This window comes from Galeopterus variegatus, unplaced genomic scaffold (genome assembly GCF_000696425.1).
Source record: "Galeopterus variegatus unplaced genomic scaffold, G_variegatus-3.0.2 Scaffold973, whole genome shotgun sequence".
NCBI classification, from domain to species: domain Eukaryota; kingdom Metazoa; phylum Chordata; class Mammalia; order Dermoptera; family Cynocephalidae; genus Galeopterus; species Galeopterus variegatus.
This window is the reverse complement of record NW_007727084.1, coordinates 362,641-375,189: the sequence shown is the minus strand read 5'-3', so window position 1 is coordinate 375,189 and position 12,549 is coordinate 362,641. Positions and strand designations below refer to the sequence as shown.

The 12,549-nt window shown below is 50.9% G+C and overlaps 1 protein-coding gene across 1 annotated transcript in view; it reads left to right on the top strand.

Annotated features, from left to right (window-relative positions):
* RYR1 (ryanodine receptor 1 (skeletal)) overlaps positions 1-12,549 on the top strand; it is a 123,255-nt gene that overhangs the window by 41,375 nt on the left and 69,331 nt on the right. Inside the window, exons 34-45 of the mRNA XM_008573955.1 lie at positions 979-1,582; positions 3,381-3,650; positions 3,974-4,174; positions 4,681-4,792; positions 6,618-6,764; positions 8,259-8,532; positions 9,123-9,237; positions 9,325-9,457; positions 9,838-9,932; positions 11,415-11,550; positions 11,785-11,971; positions 12,061-12,169. Coding sequence (XP_008572177.1) covers positions 979-1,582; positions 3,381-3,650; positions 3,974-4,174; positions 4,681-4,792; positions 6,618-6,764; positions 8,259-8,532; positions 9,123-9,237; positions 9,325-9,457; positions 9,838-9,932; positions 11,415-11,550; positions 11,785-11,971; positions 12,061-12,169 — 2,383 coding nt within the window. The remainder of the gene's footprint in view (positions 1-978; positions 1,583-3,380; positions 3,651-3,973; positions 4,175-4,680; positions 4,793-6,617; positions 6,765-8,258; positions 8,533-9,122; positions 9,238-9,324; positions 9,458-9,837; positions 9,933-11,414; positions 11,551-11,784; positions 11,972-12,060; positions 12,170-12,549) is intronic.

Below are 12,549 nucleotides of genomic sequence, written 5' to 3'. Positions count from 1 at the left end.
AGAAATACTTTTTTTTTTTTTTTTTTTTTTAATAAAAAAGATGACCAATAGGGGATCCTAACCCTTGACTTGGTGTTGTCAGCACCACGCTCTCCCAAGTGAGCGAACCGGCCATCCCTACATAGGGATCTGAACCTGTGGCCTTGGTGTTATCAGCACCGCACTCTCCCAAGCGAGGCATGGGCTGGCCCTTAGAAATACTTTTAAGGACTCTGAACATGGCCGGTGATCCCAGACTCACTCCAGGAGGCTTCTGATGTGCCTCATTTTTTCCTTTATTCATTCATTTGACAAATAGCTCTAGACTCCTTCTCTGTGACTGGCAGTATTCTAACTGGAGACACTATGCCCTAGAGAAGTGGCATTCTAATAACGCTCACATGCGAAGGGTCTTCAAAAACTTCATGGAAGGATTTGTATTATCTCTTAATTCAATTTTACCACAAACTTTTTGAAATGCCCTTGTATAACTCAGGGTGCTCAGACCATACCTGCCCTACGGGACTTGGACCCATCCCCAGGTCTCCAGACACACCCATTCATTCATTTATTAATTCAACAAATATGTATCGAGCACTTTACTATGTGCTAGGCGTTGTTTTAGGAGCTGGGAATATAACAAACACAAAACGGGCAGAAATGTCCTGCCCTGGTGGAGTTTAGATTCTAGAAAAGCTCAAACAGAACCAGGGCACTCAGACCTGCCAGAGAGGTTCAAACCCAGTCTGGTGATCCCAGACTCATCTCAGGGTCATCAGATGTTCTCAGATACCCACAGTGTCCCAGGCCATCCCCAGAGCACTTAGGGACTTCCAGACCCACTGAAAGACCGTGGGACCCAGCTCCACAGCCCTGACCCGGCGGGACACTGGGATTCCCTGCTGGAGCCGCCAACACTCACCTAAGCATCTCTGCCTCTCTGTCTCCCACTTCCTCCGCCCGCTCTGCCCCTGTCTGTGCTCCCCATCGCCACCGCAGGTGCATGGACATCCTGGAACTGTCGGAGCGCCTGGACCTGCAGCGCTTCCACTCACACACCCTCCGCCTCTACCGCGCCGTGTGCGCGCTGGGCAACAACCGCGTGGCGCACGCTCTGTGCAGCCACGTGGACCAGGCGCAGCTGCTGCACGCGCTGGAGGACGCGCACCTGCCGGGCCCGCTGCGCGCGGGCTACTACGACCTGCTCATCAGCATCCACCTTGAGAGTGCCTGTCGCAGCCGCCGCTCCATGCTGTCTGAATACATCGTGCCCCTCACGTCTGAGACCCGCGCCATCACGCTCTTCCCACCTGGAAGGAGCGAGGAAAACGGTCCCCGCCGCCACGGCCTTCCTGGCGTTGGAGTCTTCACCTCGCTGAGGCCCCCGCACCACTTCTCACCCCCCTGTTTCGTGGCCGCCCTGCCAGTAGCGGAATCCCCGGCCAGGCTCAGCCCCAGCATCCCTCTGGAGGCCCTGCGAGATAAGGCCCTGAGAATGCTGGGAGAGGCGGTGAGAGACGGCGGGCAGCACGCTCGCGACCCCGTCGGGGGCTCCGTGGAGTTCCAGTTCGTGCCCGTGCTCAAGCTTGTGTCTACCCTGCTGGTAATGGCTTTCTCCTGCTTCCCTCTGTTCCATTCTTCCGCATTCCAAATAACCCATCCATACGTATATCGACCCCCTCCCATTTAGGCATCCAACCACCCACTCATCTCTCCATCCATCCATCCATTCACCTTTCAATTTATCCTCCCATCGTCTATCCGTCCTCCATTCACCTTTCCTTCCACCCTTTCATGTATCATCTATTCATGTTTATTCCTCTTCTTCCATCTTCCCGTTCATCCATCCAGCAGTCCATCTGTCCTCCACGTACTTTTCCATTTACACATCCGTCCATTCATTCATATATACCCTCATCTTCCCATCCACAGGTCTGTCTTTGTGTCTGTATGTTCGCCACCCATATATGCATCCATTCGTACATACATTCACCTGTCCAACTTTCAGTGTGTTTGTCCATCTGTCCTTCCACTCATTCACGCATCACTCTACGTATTCATCTATCCACCAACCCATTTATTTATTAATCCTTCCATACATCCAAGAATTAATCCTTCTTTTAATTTTTTTTTTTTTTAATTTATTTATTAATCCTTCCATACATCCAAGAATTAATCCTTCTTTTAATTTTTTTTTTTTTATAAAAGACGACCGGTAAGGGGAGCTTAACCCTTGACTTGGTGTTGTCAGCACCACGCTCACCCAGTGAGCAAACCGGCCATCCCTATATGGGATCCGAACCCGTGGCTCCGGTGCTATCAGCACCGCACTCTCCTGAGTGAGCCACGGGCCGGCCCTTTCTTTTAATTTTTTAAATCTATCTTTCTATTAATCTTTCTTTCCACACATCCAAGAATCATCTCCTGTACACCTGTGCACCCATCCATACACCCATCCACAGATCCATTCAATCCTCCACCTTCCACCTACCTTTCCATTCACCCATGTATCTCTCCATCCACATGTATGTACACCCACCCACCTACCCACAAATCCATCCAGCCGTCACACCTATTCGTCCACCCATCCATCCATCTGTTCTCCATCCTTCTATCCATCCTTTACTTCATGTACCTTTTCATTCATATACCTGTTTAACCATTCATCCGTATACCTATCCATGCAAGTTTTCATATACACGCCCATACATCCATCCATCCACTCCATTCCAACCTATGGCTATTTACTCATTTATCTGTTTATCCATATGCTCATTTACTAGCTCATGCATCTATACACCCATCCATCCACCTACCCGCTTACCTCTACATCATTTATCTTCTGTCATCCATCCACCCATCATCCTTCCACCATTTCCTCCATCTCTCCATCATGACCCACCATTCATTCATCTCCCCTTCAAATCTCTACCATTCCGTCTATCGATTCATCCATCCAGCCACCCAGTCCTCCCTTCAGCCATCTCTCTCTCTCCCTCCTCTTCTTCCATCTACTCTCTCTAATTCCAACTGTTGACATCAGTGTGTTTACTGATGTATAGCTGATGTATGTTAGGAACCATGAGGGCCTCCATCGGGTGTAGGGTATATTTTGTCCCAGAGCCACATAGCTCAGACTTGGGAGAAAGGACTTACCTGTGTGAAGGGAGAAGTGCTCATGCCTGGCTATGTGATCTGGGCCATGTGGGTGGGACACAGGATGTGAATCTAGGGGGACAGCAAGGCAGTGGATGCCATTCCTGCTTGTGGGAGGCATTATATCCAGCCAGTGCAGGAATAAAACTAGCATGTGCAGGAGAAGCAGGTCTGGGGAGTGAGGCCAGGGCCTGATTATGGAGGCCTTGTAGGCCACACCAAAGGACACAGGCTTTGTTCTGCAGGTGATGGGTGTCTTTGGTGATGAGGATGTGAAACAGATTCTGAAGATGATTGAGCCTGAAGTATTCACTGAGGAAGAAGAGGAAGAGGAGGAGGAGGAGGAAGAAGAGGAGGAAGAGGAGGATGAGGAGGAGAAAGAGGAGGATGAGGAGGAAGAGGCACAGGAGAAGGAAGATGAGGAAAAAGAGGAAGAGGAGGCAGCAGAAGGGGAAAAAGAAGGCTTGGAGGAGGGGCTGCTCCAGATGAAGTTGCCGGAGTCTGTGAAGTTACAGGTGCGTTGGTTCTTGTTTTCCAGCCTCCGTCCGTCTGGGCTGGGAGACACAGGGTTGGTGGGCGTGAGTCTGGACTTTGTCTTGAGGCAGTGGGGAGCTGTGGAAATGCATCAAGCAGTAAAGTCATGCTGGCTTAGAATGATCTCCCTGGTTTGCATGTGGAATGAGACCATGGAGGAGGCTGGTTTAAGGATCCCAGCAGGAGATGGTGGTGGCTGAACCTGGGTAGGGTCATGGAGAAGGGAGAGAAAGCAAGAAAAGTTTCAAGGAAGTCCAAGTGGTCTCATCATCATCCCTCCTACTGCATGGTTGTTCTCCCACAGATGTGCCATCTGCTAGAATATTTCTGTGACCAAGAGCTGCAGCACCGTGTGGAGTCCCTGGCAGCCTTTGCAGAGCGCTATGTGGACAAGCTCCAGGCCAACCAGAGGGACCGCTATGGTCTCCTTATGAAAGCCTTCACCATGTCTGCAGCTGAGACTGCAAGACGTACTCGCGAATTCCGCTCTCCACCTCAGGAGCAGGTATTCTGACCCCTGACTCTGGCTCCTCTGACTGTCTAAACCCCAACCTCCAAAAATAAATAAACAAATAAATAAATGAAAATTAAAAAGGGGCCGACAGGTTGGTTAGTGCTGATAACACCAAGGTCAAGGGTTCAGATCACTCTATGGGCCAGCTGCGAAGAAAGATTACAAAGAAAAAACAAACAACCCCCCACCTCAGCCTCTCCCTTGACTCTGCTCACTGATGGTCCTCAACCTCTAAACCAGTGCTTGACCCCCGGCCCATTGGTATATTTATCTCTAACTCTTGTACCTCTCTGTGAATCAACCTGACCTCTGAGTTACCTCAGACTGACCCTGACCCCTTTCGAACCTCTGGCCCTAGTCTCCCAGATATTCTTCACTAACTCCTACTTTGATTCATGACCTCAGACAGGAACTTACAATTGCATCTTCAATCATTGACCTCAGAGTTCCTGCTCTGGGGCCTCAGACCCTCTTTCTAACATTTGACCCACCCCTAGATCAACTTGTTATTGCACTTCAAAGATGGTGCAGATGAGGAAGATTGTCCTCTCCCTGAAGAGATTCGACAGGATTTGCTTGAGTTTCATCAAGATCTGCTGGCACACTGTGGTAAGGAGAAGGGATCAGAGAGTCCCCCTCCCAGACTTTCTCCTGAGACCTCTTCTGAAGTTTCCCTAAGATTTCCTGACCTTAAACATCTACAGTATTGGTGCTATGTAACTATTGGTTGAATGAATGAATGAGCGTATTAGTGAGCAGATAGGTGAAAAGTGGAAGTGTATGTTTATATGAGTATTTGGGTGGATGAATATATGGGAAGATGGCTATAGGCAGGTGAATGGATAGGTGTGTAAATTGATGGATAGAAGGATGGATGAATAAAGAAATGGATGAAGAGATGGCTGGCTGGCTAGCTGGCTAGATGGATGGATCGGTGAAGAGGACTGATGAATGGATGGATGATTGAGTTGGTGGAGAGATGGCTAGCTGGAGGAACGACGGGATGACCTCCACTGTTTCTGATGAGAAGTAAGCTGATAATCTTATGGAGATTCCCTTGTATGTGCTGAGTCATTTTTTCTGGCTGACTTTCAAGATTTTCTTTCTTTCTTTTTTTTTTTTTTTGCCTTTTGACAATTTGAGTATGATGTATCTAGGTGTGGAGCTCTTTAAATGTATCCTATTTGGAGTTTGTTGAATTTCTTGAATGTGTAGATTAATATATATAATATATATACATATATATTTTATCAAAGTTGGGAAGTTTTCAGCTGTTATTTCCATTATTTCTTCTCTCTCTCTCCCCCCCCCCTTTCTTTTTTTCTTTTTTTTTTTTGGCAGCTGGCTGGTACAGGGATCCAATCCCTTGAACTTGGTGTTGTCGGCAGCATGCTCTCCCAAGTGAGCTAACTGGCTAGCCCTGTTATTTCTTCAAATATTTTTTCTTCCCCTTTCTTTCCTCTACCTCTGGGACTCTCATTATGTATGTGTTGGTACACTTGATAGTGCCTCTCAGGTCTCTGAGGCTTTCTTTAGATATTCTTTTTTTTTCCTATTCCTTAGATTGGATAACCTCTATGTCCTACCTTCAAATTTACTGATTCTTTCTCCTACTAGCTCAAATATGGTGTTGAACCCCTCTGGTGATTTTTAATTTCAGTTATTATACTTTTCAACTCTAGAATTTCTTTCTTCCTTTCTTTTTTTTTTTTTTTTTTTTTTTGGCAGCTGGCCGGCATGGGGAACCAAACCCTTGACCTTGGTGTTACAAGGCAGTGCTCTAACCAACTGAGCTAACTGGTCAGCCAACCCCAGAATTTCTATATGTTCTTTTTAATATTATGTACGTCTTTATTCATATTTTCTATTAGGTGAGTCACTGTCAGCACACTTCCCTTTAACTCTTCAGACCTAGTTTCCTTTAGTTCTTTGAACATATTTGCAATAGCTGATTTAAAAGACAAATGGTTTGGGCCGGGCCCCGTGGCTCACTCAGGAGAGTGCTGGATTCTCATTTGTGTATTTAGTGGTTTGTTAATTAGCATGGTAAGTGTTAAAAAGAGTCCTTATTGGTGAAATTGGTAGCATGCAATGTTGGCTAAAATATTTTAGATACTTCCCATCGCTGAGGCCGCAGGTTCGGATCCTATGTAGGGATGGCTGGTGCGCTCACTGGCTGAGCGTGGTGCAGACCACACCGTGCCACGGAGGGTTGTGATCCCCTTACCGGTCCAAAAAAAAGAAAAAGAATCATAGAATGAATTAATGAACAAACATATTAACCTATAAAGAAATAAAAGAAAAACTCCATGAATGATGCATGCTTGAATGAGAAATGAATGAACAAACAGGTGAAGGAAGAGGAAGTGAAGGATTGAGCAGGTAAATAAGCAAACAGATAAATGATATTCCCTCTCTTCTCAACCACCTCCAGGAATTCAGCTGGAGGGAGAGGAGGAGGAACCAGAGGAGGAGACCACCCTCGGCAGCCGCCTCATGAGCCTTTTGGAGAAAGTTCGGCTGGTGAAGAAGAAGGAAGAGAAACCCAAGGAGGAGCTGTCAGCCGAGGAGAGCAAAGCCCGTGAGGATGGCAGCCACTAGGGAGAGGGCAGGCGCGGGGCGGGCAGCCCTGTATTCAAAACAGACCTTCAGGAGGAATGCAAGGGAGGGGTAGATAGTCAGGGATGAGAGAGGAAGAGCGGGGGGCTGGGGAGGGAGGAGGCGTGCTGGGGGTGTCGCCCAAATGCGGGGGCTGCATAACACGTGTATTGGGCCAGTGTGGCATACAGCCTGCCAGGGCAGAGGCATACATCCCACCTGAGGATGGTGGCAGCTCCTGCAGCACTGTGGCTTCTGTGTCCTCTTGGCTTTTGTTTTTCTTTTCTCTCTTGATGAAACAGTTACTGTGCTGAGGGATTAGAAAAGCAGTTATGAAAAACGTTGGGCCAATGTGTCCTTACGCAAATATATTAGCCACATCTAACAAGGACAGTGTCCCTGACATTGGTACAGGTTTTATCCTACAATATTCAAGAAACTTTTATTGGGACCACTCTGGGCCAGGCACCGTTAGCAGGACTGGGGAATACAGTAGGGGGGAAATCAAGCCTCTGCACTTGAGGAGTTTAGAATATTACAGCAAATGCAGACATGGATATATGAATGTCAGGGGGTCATTGGGGCTAAAACGAAAAATAAAGCTGGGTGAGAGAAGGGAGAGGGAGGAAGATGGAGAGGTGGGAGTGAGGGAGCAAGGCGTGCAAAGATCTGGGGAAGATGATCGGTGCAAAGGGAGCAGCCAGTACGAAGGCCCCGAGGCAGGGACATACTTGGTGTATCAGGCCAACATGGCTGGAGGAAAGTGAGCGAGGGGGAAAAGTGCTGGGAGACCAGGGCAGGAAAGTGACAGGACCAGATCATGCAGGGCCCTGGAAGGAAAGTAGGATTTACATGTCACTGGTCATGAATCAAGACCATCGTTCAATGCCAGTGCAGAGTGTTCCCTCCTAACCCTGTGACACAGGAGATGTCTCTCTTCTGTCCCAGAAGTTCTTGGAAGGAAAAGGCTGGGAGAGAAGGAGAGATGGAAAGATAAATGGATGCTACATGTGGGAGAGGCAGATCTCAGGAAGAACGAATCACAGAGTCATTGTGACCTCATATTCAAATGATACCAAAGTCCTTGCCATTTTTCTTAGTGTCTGTTGTCTCTCTTGATGGAAAATTGGCAGTTTTTTTAACAGAACAAGTGGAGTTGTGACTTGTGCTTTCAAAGGTACCTGGTGAAGGTGCTTCTAATAGTGCTCTGGTGTTTTGCAGTTATACAATTTATTTTCCTCTTGAAATCTGGAGGGGGCCCTTATGGACTGACTGGGTATTAGGATGAAGAGAACAGGGAGATTCCTGGGGTGATAGAAAAAAAAATCTGACAGAATCCACCTGCTCCTGGAGGTTGGGGGTGGTAGTAACTGAAGAGCCTTCTGGAAAGAGGGGCCCCTTCTGCATTGTTCAGGCTCCAGGCCCCACATGCTGACGTGCCCTGGCATGGTGCTCGACACTTGCGTCCCCTTCCCAGGGTCCCTGCAGGAGCTGGTATCCCACACTGTGGTGCGCTGGGCCCAGGAGGACTTTGTGCAGAGCCCCGAGCTGGTCCGGGCCATGTTCAGCCTCCTCCACCGGCAGTATGACGGGCTCGGCGAGCTGCTGCGCGCCCTGCCGCGGGCCTACACCATCGCGCCACCGTCCGTGGAGGACACCATGAGTCTGCTCGAGTGCCTCGGCCAGATCCGCTCACTGCTCATTGTGCAGATGGGTCCCCAGGAGGAGAACCTCATGATTCAGAGCATTGGGTGAGCTCCGCCCCTCCCTCACTTTGCACATCCCTGCCAGCGCCCCGGGGGACGTCCCCTTCCCTTCCCTCTCCATCCACCCGTCGTAGCAGCTCCTACTCACTGTGTGACTCTTGGCACAAAGTTTACCCTTTTGAGCTTCAGTTTCCTCCTCTATAAAATGAGGAAGAACCATGACTACTCCTAGAGTTGTGTGGCTTCAGTGAGCTCAGGTGAATGATAACAGTAACAGTAAGAAGAATAGCTGCAGTAGTATTGAGCACTCAGTGGCAAATGAGTCTCATTCACTCAGTAAACACTTATTAAGCAGCTACTGTGTAAGGCCCTTTCTAGGCACTTGAGGATACAATGGGCACCAGGACAAACACTGCCACCGTAGGGGAGCCCACTTTGGATCCATGCCTCAGTTTCCCTATCTGTGAAATAGGGATAAGCATAGCTCCTGCCTCCCAGAGTAAGGATTGAATGAGTTCAGATCTGTAAAGACCAGGCACACAGTAAGAGGTCACTAAGTGCTGTTATCACGATGTCCTCTCTGGACTGGGCCCCACCTGGCGACTGGTGACCCCACACACTCTACTTGTCCACAGCAACATCATGAACAATAAAGTCTTCTACCAACACCCAAACCTGATGAGGGCACTGGGCATGCACGAGACAGTCATGGAGGTCATGGTGAATGTCCTTGGGGGTGGTGAATCCAAGGTAAGGGGGCCTAGGTGCGCTGGGGAGCTCAAGGGAAGGAGCCACAGAGGACAGGCACTGACCACCAGTCCACCCTGCCCATCCCAGGAGATCCGCTTCCCCAAGATGGTGACAAGCTGCTGCCGCTTCCTCTGCTACTTCTGCCGCATCAGCCGGCAGAACCAGCGCTCCATGTTTGACCATCTGAGCTATCTGCTGGAGAACAGCGGCATTGGCCTCGGTGAGAACTCCTGAGCCTAGGAGCTGTCCCCCAGAACCCGCTCCTGGCACCCCATCCAGGCCTGCCCTACTCTCTGCCGGCTCACTCATTCATTCAGTCATTTAACAACCACTCCCTCTCAGCCCACTGTGGTCCTGTAATGAGTAGTGCTAGGGACACAGTAGTGACCCTGACAGCCCTGTCTGGCCTTCACTGGGTTCACAGTGCAGTGGAAGACAGACCCATCCCAGACAGCGGCAGCCTGGAGTGGTCAGGGCTGAGATGAGGGAAACACAAACCAGAAGAGACACGAGGCTGGAAAAAGGGTGGTCAGGGAGGGCTTCCCAGAGGAGGTGTGACAAGCAGGAGTGAGACATTCTTACCACCTGTCTCCCCCACAGGCATGCAGGGCTCCACACCCCTGGACGTGGCAGCTGCCTCTGTTATTGACAACAATGAGCTGGCCTTGGCGTTGCAGGAGCAGGACCTGGAAAAGGTGTGGAGGGTGGACCCCTGGCCTGAGGAAGGAGGCCTGGCCCCTACCTGGCTGCTTAAGGCCCCTGCTGATTTTGAATCCATTCTGGGGGCAATTGTCCAGGGCAAATCAGAAGGACAATGAGTCATAGGAAGAGAACAGAACCCACTTGCTCACTCACAGGGTGCTACAGGGTTGCGTGCAGATCCGCACTCTGGGCTTCCTGGCTGAGTGGCCTTGGCATGTGTCTTGGCCCTCTGTGCCTCCCCTTTAAGGACAATGAGTCATAGGAAGAGAACAGAACCCACTTGCTCACTCACAGGGTGCTACAGGGCTGCGTGCAGATCCGCACTCTGGGCTTCCTGGCTGAGTGGCCTTGGCATGTGTCTTGGCCCTCTGTGCCTCCCCTTGTGTGTGCAGTGGCAAAGTGCCTGGGCTCTGGAGTTCAGCAACTTGTGTACACCTTCCCCTGCTCCCTTGCTATGTGGCCCTGGACAAGTGACTTAGATTCTCCAGAGGAAAGTATTTGTCCATGAAAGTATTTGTAAAACAATGCTCAATAACGGTTTGCTGCTATTATATTATTATTCATTTAACAAATACTTATTGCACACCCACTGAGTGGCAGGACCTGTCCAAGGCAGTAGTGGTATGACAGTCAAAAGTGCCTTTCGGGCTGGCCGGGTACCTTGGTTGGAGTGCAGCCTGTAACACCAAGGTCAAGGGTTCAGATCTCCATACTGACCAGCTGCCAAGCAACAAACAAAAGTCTTTGTCCTTGTGAAGCTGATGTTCTAGTTGGGAGGATATGTAATAAACATGAATAAATAAAATATATAATATGTTAGCTAGTGACGAGTGTTAAGGAGGAAAAAAGTGAGCAGGGAGAGAAATATCAAGTGTCAGGAGGTGTCCAAGTTTAAGTAAGAGTGGTCAGAGAAAGCCTCACCGAGAAAGTGACATTTGAGTAAAGCTCAGGAGATGAGGGGCCAGATGGACATCGGAGGGAGGAGCATTCTATGTAGAGGGAAGAGCCAGTGCAAAGGCCCTGGGTCAGGAGTTTGAGGAACAGCAGAGAGACCAGTGTGGCCGGAGCAGAGGCAGTGAAGAGTGAGCAGTGGGAGGTGAAGGCAGGGAGGTGCCCAGGGCAGGTCGTGTGGGATCTTGTGCGCCACAGCAAGGCCTCTGGCTTTTATCCCGAGTGAGATGGAGCCACAGGGTTCTGAGCAGAGGAGGGAAGTGATTTGACTTAGGTGCTCACAAAGTCCTTCTGGCTGTGTGTGGGGAGCACACTGAGGGGAAGGGAGAAGGACAGGAGCAGGCAGGGAGGAGACTGCTGCAGTGGTCCAGGTGGGAGACGAGGGTGGACAGGACCAGTGTTAGTTTGCCGAGGGATCCAGAAATGAATTGGACTGAGGAGCTCAAGGGTGAGCAGAGGCCTGGGCCTTGGGGAGGAAGGTGGTGAGGGTCTGGCCTCTGGCTGAGCCCCTTCCCATTCCCCAGGTTGTGTCCTATCTGGCAGGCTGTGGCCTCCAAAGCTGCCCCATGCTCCTGGCCAAAGGGTACCCAGACATTGGCTGGAACCCCTGCGGCGGTGAGCGCTACCTGGACTTCCTGCGCTTTGCTGTCTTCGTCAACGGTGAGGCTGGGGGTGGCAGTGGCAGGGCGGGAGGTGTGGGGTCACTGGCTAAAGTCTCCCTCGGAGAGACAGTCCACACCCTGAGCCACAGGCCTGGCCTGGGCAGGGGTCCCTTCAAGTGGGCATGAGGCAGGGGCCTAGCATTACCTCTCAAGGTGTTGGGTCCTGGGGCTACGTGGGGAGGGTCCTGGGGCTGTGGCTCATGAGACTGGCTAACCCTGCCCCGGTGGCCAGGCGAGAGCGTGGAGGAGAACGCCAACGTGGTGGTGCGGCTGCTCATCCGCAAGCCCGAGTGCTTCGGACCTGCCCTGCGGGGTGAGGGTGGCTCAGGGCTGTTGGCTGCCATCGAAGAGGCCATCCGCATCTCCGAGGACCCCGCACGGGATGGTCCTGGTGTCCGCAGGGACCGGCGGCGTGAGCAGTGAGTCTCCCAGCCCCCTCCTCATTAGGGCAACCCACCCTCCCCATACTCCTTGCCGCCTCCTTCACATCACCCACCTTCCCTTATAGCTTCGGTGACGAGCCCCCTGAAGAAAACCGGGTGCACCTGGGACATGCCATCATGTCCTTCTATGCTGCCTTGATCGACCTGCTCGGACGCTGTGCACCAGAGATGCATGTGAGCCCTGGAAGGCCGGGGTGGGGTGGGAGGGGAGGGGCATGCACGGTGGGCATTGAACCCCTTCACTCAGGCACTCAGCGAGAGTGATTGAGCTCTCACTGAGGGGTGATCCTGTCCCCACACAACAGTGACCTAGACAGCTCTGGGCCCCAATCTCACAGAGCTCCCAGTCCAGTGGGGAGATAGACAATAATGGCCCAGAATGGTCAGGGCTGGAATGGGGAGGCACAGGCAGGGGATGGGGAACTCTAGAGTTAGCCCCTGGAGAAGGAGGCCTGGTCTACCTGCCAGCGGGTCAGGAAGGGATGGAATGGAGCAATCACCAATGGGACACAAGTGTCCTGTGACATGCCCACCACCACCCTTTTCAGCTAATT